This window comes from Anarrhichthys ocellatus, unplaced genomic scaffold (genome assembly GCF_004355925.1).
Source record: "Anarrhichthys ocellatus isolate YVR2014 unplaced genomic scaffold, GSC_Weel_1.0 scaffold48, whole genome shotgun sequence".
NCBI classification, from domain to species: Eukaryota; Metazoa; Chordata; class Actinopteri; order Perciformes; family Anarhichadidae; genus Anarrhichthys; species Anarrhichthys ocellatus.
In genome coordinates, this window is record NW_022280078.1 from 1,809,066 (window position 1) to 1,821,610 (window position 12,545).

The 12,545-nt window shown below is 40.1% G+C and overlaps 1 protein-coding gene across 1 annotated transcript; it reads left to right on the top strand.

Annotated features, from left to right (window-relative positions):
* The first annotated feature begins 405 nt into the window (after positions 1 to 405).
* On the top strand, positions 406 to 2,189 carry rgs16 (regulator of G protein signaling 16). The gene is made up of 5 exons (XM_031869745.1): positions 406 to 524; positions 785 to 868; positions 980 to 1,041; positions 1,214 to 1,380; positions 1,549 to 2,189. The coding sequence occupies exons 1-5, from the start codon at positions 481 to 483 to the stop codon at positions 1,762 to 1,764; spliced, it is 573 nt and encodes a 190-aa protein (XP_031725605.1). The 5' UTR covers positions 406 to 480; the 3' UTR covers positions 1,765 to 2,189.
* Positions 2,190 to 12,545: the final 10,356 nt, after the last annotated feature.

Sequence of the window (12,545 nt, forward strand, 5' to 3'; positions counted from 1 at the left end):
TGTGGGGATTGTCATAAATTCAATGTCTGAGGAAAAAACTGTTAGAAGCTTACTTGTGCCAAGTTCAAGAATATTCTGAGTTTCCTTCCTTTTGAAAGGTACACAATTATCTAAAAGCTGGCTACAATATTTTCACATCACTGGAATTGTCATGTGTGTAAATAAGTTGTTTTTAAGGAGAAGGGTAAAATGAAAACACCAAAAGATTTACTGTGGCGTGTTTTCAGGGACATGCAAGAAAAACATCAGCGACTTTTATCATTTCGCCACCCTCTCTCTCTCTCTCTCTCTCTCAACGTCTCTGTGATTGGCTGAGAGGGCTGATGACATGTCAGAAGCAGGGGATGTGGGACTATAAAGCCTCTCCTCTGGCTTTTTCCAGACAGATAATCTCGCTCCCTACTGAGCTTTACCAAACGGATATTTAACTGCCACCTGCTCGAGAAACCACCCTTACCGGCTCCAACCTCTTGCTACAGTATGTGGAAAGGACTGGCATCGCTGCCTACCGGCTGCTTGGAAAGGTACATGGAGTTTCATGCAAACACTTACTTGGCTGATGTTTGGGGATTTTCATTACAGGATATGGAGGACAGCTCTGTCTTTGTGCATCTGTGTGAGAGCATTTGAGACGCTAAAAGAGTCCGTTTCAGTTTATGCTATTTTTAGAGTGTGGATTAGTGTGGATTCTCGTGTGGTGAATTTTACTGCACAGTAATGGCTTGCCAGTATGTAATATTGATCTTGGGAAAAATGTATCTAACCTGTTTTATTTTCCTCACAGGGCCAAGGAGCTGAAAGCAATGCTGGGAAGCATTCTGCAAAGATCCACTTGGAATCTATCCTGCTGCAAAATGGGGCAAAATAAGTAAGCATCACACAAACTGTGCTATATGTTAATACAACTTAACTTTACATTTGTCACTGTGTGCTTGGTTGAAATCTGGGTTAAATCTAATCTTGCTTCATCTGTTTTCAGGCCAAACCTGGAGGAATGCCTTAGGTGGAAAGAGTCCTTTGAAAAACTCCTGTCCAGCAAATGTAAGTAAATATCTAGATTTTTAGCATTTTTTGACACATTTGCTCACTAAACAGCACGCGCAAATACCAGTAATCGCATACTGTAGTGACGCATACAGACGCACGCAGCCCCTGCGGGGACCATTATGTGCAGTAAGTAATTCAATTTAACAAATTGTCTCTCTCTCCTCAGATGGACTGTGTGCCTTCACTGCCTTCCTGGTGTCTGAGTTCAGCGAGGAGAACATTTTGTTTTACTTTGCCTGTGAAGATTACAGGAAAACCAAGTCGACTACCAAATTACCAGCCAAAGCCCAGAAGATCTATGATGAATTCATCGGCAACGACGCGCCACGGGAGGTAAGGAAACACCAACCTCAACAGAGGATTAGAATCTGAATCCTTAAAGTTAGACGATGAGGCACATCCAAAACACACTTTCCAGTTAGGCATTGTTACAGCCGCTAACCCCTACTAGATGGGGAAAAAAACTAATCTGGTTCTTTCTCCTTGTCCCTTTTTCACCAGATTAACATCGACCACGAAACTCGTGACATCACCAGAGCCAACATGCTGGTGTCTTCACTTTCTTGCTTTGACCCGGCCCAGCACAAGATCTACATGCTCATGGCCAAAGACTGCTACCCTCGCTTCCTCCGCTCTCCGACCTACAGGGATCTAGTGTGCCAAGCCAAACCAAATGCCAAGGCCGCCAAGAAGCCCCGGCTGGAAAAGAAGGTGTGAACTCTCTCCATAGAGGATTGTTAGTGGTTTGCCTCAAGGTTTGAGAAGGCAAGAGATGCATGACGTTATCTGCTGCACCATGAAGCTGGACTCTGCGGGTGCAGACGCGCAGATCGCCACGAGATCAGACGTGGATGGCGCGTGTTCTGTAGACGCCGAGGATTGAAGAGAAAAGGACAGTGGAGGTTGATGCCTTAAGTGGATTGTTGAGTGAACACAGATGTTTGGACATCATGTGAAAGTGTAACAGTCTAAGTGGCAATCAATCAGGAGGGAAGGAGAAAAGCACTTTTTTCTTTGCCAATAGGCAAACATTTGTGGTTGTGATGTCTATCTGTCAGTCTTACACTGTTTATTAACAGGCATGTAAGGTACTTACTTATTTATTTGTATTTATTTGCCTGCAAAATATTTGTTCTTTTTTACTAAACATGAAAAAAATGTGCAATTTATATTATAATATTTATATCGCTGTTGTCTTTTTTTTTACGTACCAGCAAATAAAGTAAATTATTTGAAGAAGAAAAAAAATACTAAATTGTGTTGTCCTTATTGAAAGAAATGCATGGTTTAAGTATTTATTATTTTGGAATTTACAATGAGTTGCTGAGCAGGACAAACTGACATATGACACAGTAGCACTTATAAAAACACGTTAACTGTGACATTTCTGACACCAGCAGTATTTTAAGTATCTCACATACTCAACCCAGTGACATAGATGAAACATCAAATGTAAACATATCACGGTCAGGCGTATTATATGCACGACGACGTGCAAACTCCATCTCAGCCTGCTTGTTAAATCATTCACATGACCTAACGATATATTTGCTCTGAATCATGAGGCCTTCTGCAGCTGATGTTGTGTAGAACTGTTATTCACCTTGGAAACCGCTCTGCTCCGTCTCATAAAGAACTCGGATAATGACAACATCCGTCTGCCCGGAGCTTTTGTCCCATATCATGTGAACGAGAAAGAGCTCTGTAGCAAACAGGAAGCAGAGAGAGAGATTATGTGACAGCATTAACGTAATAGGAAGAGCAATAAAACTTTATTATTACGTGCAACTGTTTGCACAAGCCATCAACTCCAGATAAAAATAAGAGCAAAGCTGCTACCTCAGCTGTCTGCAAACAAAGCATGTAGGAAACGCATAAAGCATCATACAAGACCCCTATAAAGCCCCCTCTGGTTAGCTAATAATGACAGTGATAATGCTGTTATCTAATAATAGGTTCTCATTAAAATGTTAACTATGGCCATTATCATTGCATTTCAGCAGCAGGCAGAGTACAAAATGTGGCTGAATGTCCACTTTGTGTATTCAGATGTCATCAGTGTAGAGTGGAGGCAGTGTCGGGCGAACAACAGCTGGTCCAGAGGCCTGATGCATATGAACGTCTCACAATGCTGCCTCCCTCTCCATACTAACCATTTTACATTGTATCTAGATCTTATCATATCAATGACCATCTGTACAACTGGGTTTACTCTATACGTTTTGGCATACATATTTGGAGGTAAATACATTGTTTTTACATCACGTTTTAAATAAATGGCAAATCTTCACAATCATCTAAGGCACTTGCTTGGGAGAGAAGAAATAAATGCACTTGAAATGTTGGTTATGAGCTTGTAGTGCACTCAGCATATTCACAGTTGCGTGAAAATATATTTTCAGTCTAATATTTTTCTTTGATGGTGAAGACCAAACCAGAGCTTAATAAAGTAGAGTGAATATTGAACTTGCAGACAGAAATGTGAATCCAAATGAATATTAATTTAGCTCCCTGTATAATGGATGTGAAAGTAGGTACATGTTAGCTATAGCCTCTAGAGAAGATAGTGATAAGTGGTGGCTGTGTATCTTTCAGCTTGTTTGAGTTGATCTGCCCCCTAATGGCCACAAGGAATTAATGCAGCTAGCTATAAAATTCACATTTGTTTTCATTTTCAGATAACTGGTTTTGTGAAAATGGCCAACTTAATGTTAAATCTTGCAACCTCTATGATTTGAAAGGTTTAAGTTGCTGAAACTAGTTTTTTTTGTAGCGCTGCATTGTATTATCGACAACATGGACCAACTGCTAAATAGAAGCAGACAATAATTTCATTGATTTATATGACTGTAACTGATGTTGGTCTGTTTAGACCTTTACTGGCAGAATGCAAGGGGAGTGGTTTACCCCTGCACCAGCCACAGGTGGGATTTTCAGACTATGTGTGACTGATTTCTACAGTAAACACCTGTCTGATTACCAACACTTTCATATAGAAACTGCATATGCTTAAGTCAGTCTATTCCTCAACTTCCCCCCTGACAAAAGGGAAAGACATCGTTCATATATATATATATCTATATATATATATGTATATGTATATATGTATATATATGTGTGTGTGTGTGTGTATATATATGTGTGTATATATGTGTGTGTGTGTATATATATATATATGTGTGTGTGTGTATATATATATATATGTGTGTATATGTGTATATATGTATATATATGTGTGAATATGTGTATATATATGTATATGTATACATATACACACACAAGAATCCATCCTGAAGTCTTCCCGTTTTTGCCCAGCTAGAACATTGTAACTTTGCTTCTCAGAGATTAAGGTTGTTACTCATAAGAGGTCACTTGGTGGGAAAGCACATGACATAAGTTCGCTTTTTAGGTAATTTACTGAATTTTATCCGCTATGGTTTTGAGATATCCCTTCCAGAGATTTCTACCAGACCACATCACTGGAGTGAACAGACCCTGTGACGCTGACGGCTTTCCTTAATGATGAAACAGATCACTCTGCCACTTGCATCCGGTTTAGCTCTGTCTGATTATCAGTCTTATACAAAGTGTTATTACATTTCTATATTAATAAGTAGCAAAGTGATGTTCTCTAACAGGGCATATATTATAAAAAGTCACAGCTGCATCCACATGCTGTTAAAGCCAAATTGAGTGCAAAGGATAATAACATGATTGTACCATTTTTAGTTCCATTCATGCCCATAAATAGCACTCATAGTGCTCCAATCTAACACTCAGCTGACCTCTACTCCACAGGGTAGGACGCTCCAGAAGACAATATTGTTTGTGTCTTTCAGTTCCAACATTGGACAGAAAAAGTTCAAACAAATGCACATTATAGGCTTCAATTTTTTTTTTTTCATGGTTACTTAAAGAAGTCATTTTTAAGGTACAAGATTTCCCTGAACAATCATGTTAATTTCATGCTATAAAATCATCATTTTGGGTATTAAGTCAGAAAGAGATTACATGTGTCCCGATAAAATGTGTCTCTGCATGTCTTGTGGGTGGTCTTGCACTGCTCATGTGCTGTACTTCCAACAGCAGTAGTGTGAGATATACTAATGAAGTGACACTGACATCTAGTGGTTTGAGTTGTAATCACTAAATTTGCCAAATACTGGAAATTTGTAAATGAATGCAGTATTAAATAATTTAGTCTTTTCATACCAGTAGTGAACAAACAGGGTTGAGATAAAACAAACAAGAGAGACAAAAAGACAGGAATAAAATTCAACACACGCCCATAAGCAAGGCCATAACCCATGATGAGTCTGAATTAGATACTACAGAAATGTTTTGTCTTAAACAGAGCCAGAATAATAGTTATTTGAAAACGTACATTGTGTAGCATTTAGGGGAATATATTAGCTTTAATATACTATTCATAACTATGTTTTCATTGGTGTATAATCACTTGAAACAAAGAATTGTTGTTTCCGTTGACTTAGAATGAGTTGTTCATAAGGAGCAGGTCCTCTTCATGGAGTCTTACACCAAAATGTTACTCCAGTCTTGAAAACTGAGGGCTGAACTAAGGGGAATTCAGTTGGTTACAATCTGCAACCACACTGCTGGTTGCCACTAAATTGTACACAGTGTGCATTTCAAAGTCTTTAGTTAGTCAGGAATAGTGGTTGAAACCGTCAGGATCCCTCCCTGACCCGTTGTGTGTTACCTCTGTTTCCCCTGATCTCCTCTCCTCATGTGTTCTGTCATTCCCCTGTTTGTTATTGTGTGCCATGTGCTCTATGTTTTTCCTCTGCCTCCAGACACCTCCCATGGCCACACCCCTGATTGGTGCACAGCTGCGAACACTCCAGCCGATTACCTGCTGCAAGCTCACACACCAGATTCTGATCCCACTAATCATCCCCCTGGCACCATATCAACCCTGGTCCTGCAGTATTGGGTTGTCAGTCCGTACCGTCTTTCACCCGCTTCAACCGTCATTCTGTGTCGGACCAAGGGATCCACACAGGTGATCTGCCTGCCCTCCGGTGTCGGTCCACGGGTAACCACACGGTGTGGTCCACACCGTCGATCCTGCCTTCTGTACAGCGTAAAATATCCTGTCTCGTGGTCTGCTATTGGGTCCTGTCCTGAACTCCCTTGACAGAAACACAGAACCTCTCAGGGTCCTCATCAGGGTGGAAAAAGATTCTTTACACCTGGTAAATAGACACCACATCGCAAATAACCCAAATACTGATAGCTTAAACATAAGAAATAATCGCACCAATCAAATTCTAATGAATGTATCGTAGACATTACTTCATTTTAATGGGTCACAAGCCGAGAATGTTGGGAACCACTGACTTAAAAATAATTATTCAACATTTGACTTCTAATTTTTAATATTGAGCAACACCGAGTCTCAACAAAAAGATTTAAAATGTTTTTCAGGGGTGATAAAGCTGCACTGACTGCCTGCATGAGGGTTTTTTTTACAGCACTGGGGGGCAGTGAAACGCTGTGAATAAACCTGAACATAGAGGCCTGTCTGGTTTTTTTTCTCCTTAGTTTATCTGAATCTTTGACCTTTAGGACAAACGTGAAACTTGTATGACATGGTCAAATAAAACATAAATCTAACTTTGAGGAGATATTAAATAATTCCTCTCATAAATAATTGATGGTTATGAGTAAAAAAAATAGAGGACATGTGCTCATGTCCCAAACGTCAGTTACAGACTGAATGTTAACAGAGCCAATGTACTGGAGAGCACATACTGTATGTTCATCACAAGACCGAACCCTGATAGCCCTCATCATATATGGCTGCATGAGCTGGAGTTTAAAATAGGTGGCAAGAAAACACGGTGATCTGAACCCCTTTGTGGCCGCGAAGACGAGAGCAGTAGATGACCCAATGTGCACATTCCTCAGTATCTCCCCCAGGAGTGGACATGTGCTGTGCGTCTCCCTGACGCAGACGCACCTCAGTGTAGCCTGGACCTCCTGGTGGGGAGGTGCTTTCTTTTCCTCCCATAGGATGTCCCTCACATCCCCTCGTGCATGTCTGCTGCTGTGTTATTGCAACAAAGTAAGAATCAAGGAGCAGGATGTGACAGGAGACGAGGTGCAGTCGGAGAGCAGATTGAAAGGAGGAGAGGATACATGATAAACATATTAGATGAGTGGGGGCGAGAACGCAACAGCATATTACAGTCCAAGCGTGGGAAATATCCTTGTGTGGGTCCCTTGTGAAAACTGCGAGTGACTTTCAGTTCCTTGGGGTTCACATCCTCTGTGCTCCAAGGATCACAATCAGACTTGGAAAAAAATAAAGGCTCGACACTTGAATATCTGATGCATCTTCCATTCTGTTCCTCGGTACAATGAGTTAGGTACTTTTCAACGTAAAGGATCTGGGTATAGGTCATGTCATTTTCAAACTGTACGGTACATTTTGAACATAAAGCAACTATTTAGATAATTGTAGAAAGATAATAGGATAAATGATTTATTAAAGAGAGAAATGAAACTGTCTACATTATAGCTCTACAAAAACAATCTGTCACTCACTCCTGTTTAAACATGTGTAGCAATCCACTCTATCAAGATGAGGTAATTGAGCTGACTTTGGAGTGTTGCTGCATATTGATCCACTCTAAGCACATTTAAGATGATCATTTTTCAGCTATTATTATATCTTTCACCTGGGCCAACCTTAACACTTTGTCTAAGCCTTTCATTATGTTCTGGCAAGGCTCCACACTTATTTCAGAGGGAGGGTGTGTGTTTCATAAGGTCACCACTTTGAACTCTTTGACGATCTTGATCGCACGTCTATTACCAGCATGCAAATGTTGATGTATTTCTGTTGTTAGACGCTTCAATAATTCGTGCCAGATGTTTGCACAATACCAAAGTGGGCCTTGCAACACATCTCTTGATCTGGAGAGGTTTCAAATGGAACAAAAGAATGCTCATCGAGCTGTGTGTTCGTCAGAATGTATTACTCTGCGCCGCAACACTTTGTTCTCTCCGGATCAAAAGCCAACTATTGTTATTAGAGTTTGAACTCGGTCAGACATGTGGGACAAAGCAGGATTAGAGAGCATTTATTTTTGATGGTTTAAATGAGGTCATGACATTAATTGCAATGAATTTATCATTTGGTAGTCCCAAAAACATGCAAAGTTATGTAATGCGGCACAGATCAACAGTCTGGAAAATCATAATCTACATCAGCAAGGAGTAACAGTGGTTGAAGTTCATCAGCTAAATTACAGCTTGAACCAACAATTTGTTTAGTTGTATGTTTTGCTGTCATGCTATATGTGCATTAATAACGTATTACTGTTGTCTTTATTTATTTTTTCACTTTTAATATCAACCACCACTGTGAACTGCAGTTAAAAAAAAATAGCCAGCTGGTTCTGTCTGGTGCATTTCTATTATAATACCAATTATTGCGTATTGTCCCAGATAAATAAATAAAGAACCATGTTTGGACTTATCTGTGGAGTATTGATCAGGTTCGGCAGGTTATAGCTTGCCATTGCCATCTCATGCAGTCACCTCTGTATTTGAAATATTAATTTACTTTAGCTGGGTAGTCCGTCACTTTTTAAGTTCATGGCTCGCAGCCAACAGTGCTAACAGTACAAACAATGGCAAAAGTGCTGACAGAGCTAACAGTGTTTACCTGAGGGGGGAACTGAAGGGAGGGTGTTATGTTTCTGCATTGAGCTAACCAGTGGTGCTCGCTCACATGCACTAACAGACACTAAAAGGCAACACGGCCTGCCTGACTTTGTAAACAGACCCTAAAGTTTAGATTAAAACATACAGTCTCTCATTTCACAATTGTGCACCTCCTCATCTCCTCGATCCTCAATCATATGGTTTAAGTCCACACCTCAGAATTTCATAATTAAATGCAAATGCACAAAATAGTGTGCCCTTGATGTACAGTACTTAGTGAGGCTTTATTTATTGAAAGGGAAGACTTCTGGAAATGTAGATCAATTGTACTGACAATTTGTTCATATTTTTCAGAGCAAGGACGACACATTGAAACCTATGAAAGTATGAGTTCCCATCTTAGAGTCCATTGGCTGCACATGCAGTAACATACACAGCACAGGCCTACGTCATGTGACTCAGAGAGCTGAGACAGTCAACAGATTGAACCTTCTCTTGAAGTGCTCCTCGGTGCATTAACCCCTCAATGTGAACAAATAACGTGACATGACAACGTGACGTAATGTGGAAAACATAATGAGCTCTTGTTTCCACCATGTGACTGCAGACTCTTCTATTCACTAGCTGCACACAGAGAAACCGTAGTCGCCTCAAGCTTTTGCTGTTTCTTTTCTGTTTTTTGGCCGTTTGGTCTGATTCGTGTCCAGATCTCTGACAACCAAACACACTTTATTTAATTGCTTGTGATAAACATTGTTGTACTAAAGTTGGGGTTTATCTGATCCGATAATGATGTTGACGGTCTTTAGCTGTCAAAATACACAGGAATAACTTGTGAGGTTGGACATGTCTATCTGCCAACTCATGTATTTGCATGTGTTTTATGAGGCTGTAAACTTTGCTGCCTTTGAAACTCAGCAAAAGCTGGAATGATATCCAAACTGTCAATTTGTGAAAGCCCACGTAGCACTGCAAAAGGAGTATTGAGTTTAGCGGGATACTGTTAATCTTATTTACTGTTGGTTTAGCTAGTGTAAGCTCTGTTACATAAAATTGTTAGCATTCCGTGCTGACCTCTCCAATGGAAAATCCATTTTCTCTCAAAACGAAGTATGCAATTTATTTCTCTAAGGCAGGAATGATAACGAACGCTTCATTATTTATCCTCAGGTTTACCCCCTCAATATTCAGGCCACAGTTCTGAAACAGAAAAATCCATTGCTCTTCAAGAGAAAACTGTCCTTTCAGCTACCCTCTGACCCCTTGTAAGAGCCACGTTCACAAGAAAAGCCTTTGCAAATAAACAATTTAAGGAAAACAATTAATGATACTGTGGGAAGAGTCATTTAATTTCCTCTGTAGACGGGGCACTGAGAAATTGGACACCTTCTTAATCATCCTGCCTCATGCCTGAGGTTTAGCACGGCTGCCATATAGCAAGAAAGCCAGAACGGGGGTTTGTAACAGATCTGACATTTCCTCCCAATTGGGATTTAATCTGGCACCAATAAAGTGATGAGTCTGAGGCTAATGTTAAAAATCCACAAAATCTCCTGAATGTGTCATTGCCTTAATCCAATCAGTCCATGGTAATCTCTCCCTCCCTCCCTGTCTTTACATGTTTATCGTATCAGCACTTAGCATAGACAAGTATCACAGTTATCACAATGCACGGGATAGTTATGTCATATCCTGTGCATTGGGAAATTAACTGAAGCACTCAATGTTCTTCTTTTAATCGGCTCCCTGACATCTGTTTTCTCTTTCACTATACTAAAAGGAATGAAGATGTTGGAGCTGAATTCTTTTGTCCGTCCGACAGAAATTCTAAAACTGAAAGGTATTCACAGGACAACCAGTTCTCACTCCAAACTTGTCAAACACTGACGCGTGGTCAGTGGCCCTCGGAGTCTGATTCCGATGCACCGGGACAAGCTTTACGATTGTATGCGAAGCACCGGGCTTTCAGCTAACTCCAATGTAAACACATCCATGTCATTATTACACAGGCTGAGCAACTAATGTACCTTGAATGAAACCAAGTCATCGCTGACAGATGTTACCATAGTTTTGTTACATAACTTCCGTAGTTTGCTGAATCCAGTTATGTAACAAATGTAGTTATTCTACGTAATCAACACTTATTTAAACCCAAACCACAATATTTTTGCTTTGGGTTATACTAACCAAGTACTTTTGTTGCCTTACCACATAGTTTTGTTGCGTAAGTTGACTAAAAAACAAACTTTCTGTTGGAAGTTAATTTTAATAAGAGACTTTGTTATGAATGAACGTTTCCTGTGAACAAGGAAGTTTATTTTAAAAATACATGTACAAGTGGAAACTGACACATCCCTGCCACGTCCAAAACTGATGCTGGATGGGTACCTCATCAGTTGAAGCTTAGGGCAATGAACAGGAAGGACACAATCAGACCCAATATTACTGTGGAGCTTACCAGTGCCTCTGTAAAAACTAAACATAAGTTTCATTACAAGAATATTCAAACATGTATCTAACCATTGCTTATAACTGATTTTCCTGATCATGGTCTTGGGGGCCTGAGAATATCCATGCAGGCATTCGATGGGATGCAGGGTGCACCTGAATCAGTACCCAGAATATATTTATTTTGGTTGTAAGGTCAGAAACCCGAAGTACCCATTGCAGGGTTGTCTCTAAGCGAAAAGAATGATTGTGATGAATCAGAAGATTTTTTTAGAATGCAACTAAACAACAAAAAACAAAAATCACAATCATAAAATGCAAATAAAAAAAGCCCTTTTGGGGAATTTCTTACTTTGGCAACAATAGATTTAAAAAATACTTTGCATGATGGGCCTTTGTACAAAGACAATGAATGGGCTAAATGTAAAACGTGAACTGGAATTTCTTCTATTTTTTTCTTTACACAGAACTGTATGGTGTTGTACAATCACATGAAAATTCTCCACATAAAGGCATTTTGGACCATTTTCAAGCCTGCTTAGAAGCAAGACATGCAATTGCATAACAATGAGTGATGAGTGTCAGCAGATTGTGCACACTGGAAGTGTTTTGCCGACAGGAGCCTATTAAAAAAGACATCACATCCGTAATGTGTTGGCCAAACCTGCAAGTCCGGAGCATCAGGCCTTGAACAGAACTGATCTGGGTCCAGAATAGGAAATGGCAACCGTAAGGCCCAATTATTTACCACAGAACCCTTGCTGCTAACATCACCGTGAGGCTTTGTTTCCTTCGATTCACACACATACACATTCTCCTCCAGAGCCCCTTTGCTTTGCAGTGTTTATCTGACAGCTCCCATTGTTGACCTTTAACCAGTGAGAATCGAGTGAAATGTCATGAGAACAGTCTGCATCGCTGTAATCTGAGCGAAGGAGTCATAACAAAGTTCAGAGATTAGCCCAGGATTGGCGCTCACTGGTATTTCAGGAATAATGTCAGGCAGAGATTAAACTCACCTTCCTGTTTGGCAGAAAAAGCATTTGGCAACCATGGTGCAGTCGCCTTATTTTCTTTCATGGAAGACAGCAGTTACAGCAAATATCGCGCTCACTTGAAAACAATGATAACAGGTAATGGACACACAATGGTTATGATGCAAATAAAATGCACCCATTTTAAAAGTGGAGTGATACGCGCCCGCTTATCTGACTCCTAAGTGCTAATAGATGTCATTAATAGGTGATGCCAGTGAACTTAAACGAGGCGTTAATGTCTACAAGTGTCAACTCTGGCTACATTACATCTTGAATATTAAAGTTGTTTTTTTGAGCATGTGTATTTGATCAAGAAAA

What these genes read in the sequence shown, in the direction of transcription:
- rgs16 (XM_031869745.1), top strand. Translation starts at nt 481, where the DNA reads ATGTGGAAAGGACTGGCATCGCTGCCTACCGGCTGCTTGGAAAG. An exon ending in CCTACCGGCTGCTTGGAAAG is followed by an intron (nt 525 to 784) that starts GTACATGGAGTT and finishes TTTTCCTCACAG; the next exon opens with GGCCAAGGAGCTGAAAGCAA. An exon ending in TGCAAAATGGGGCAAAATAA is followed by an intron (nt 869 to 979) that starts GTAAGCATCACA and finishes ATCTGTTTTCAG; the next exon opens with GCCAAACCTGGAGGAATGCC.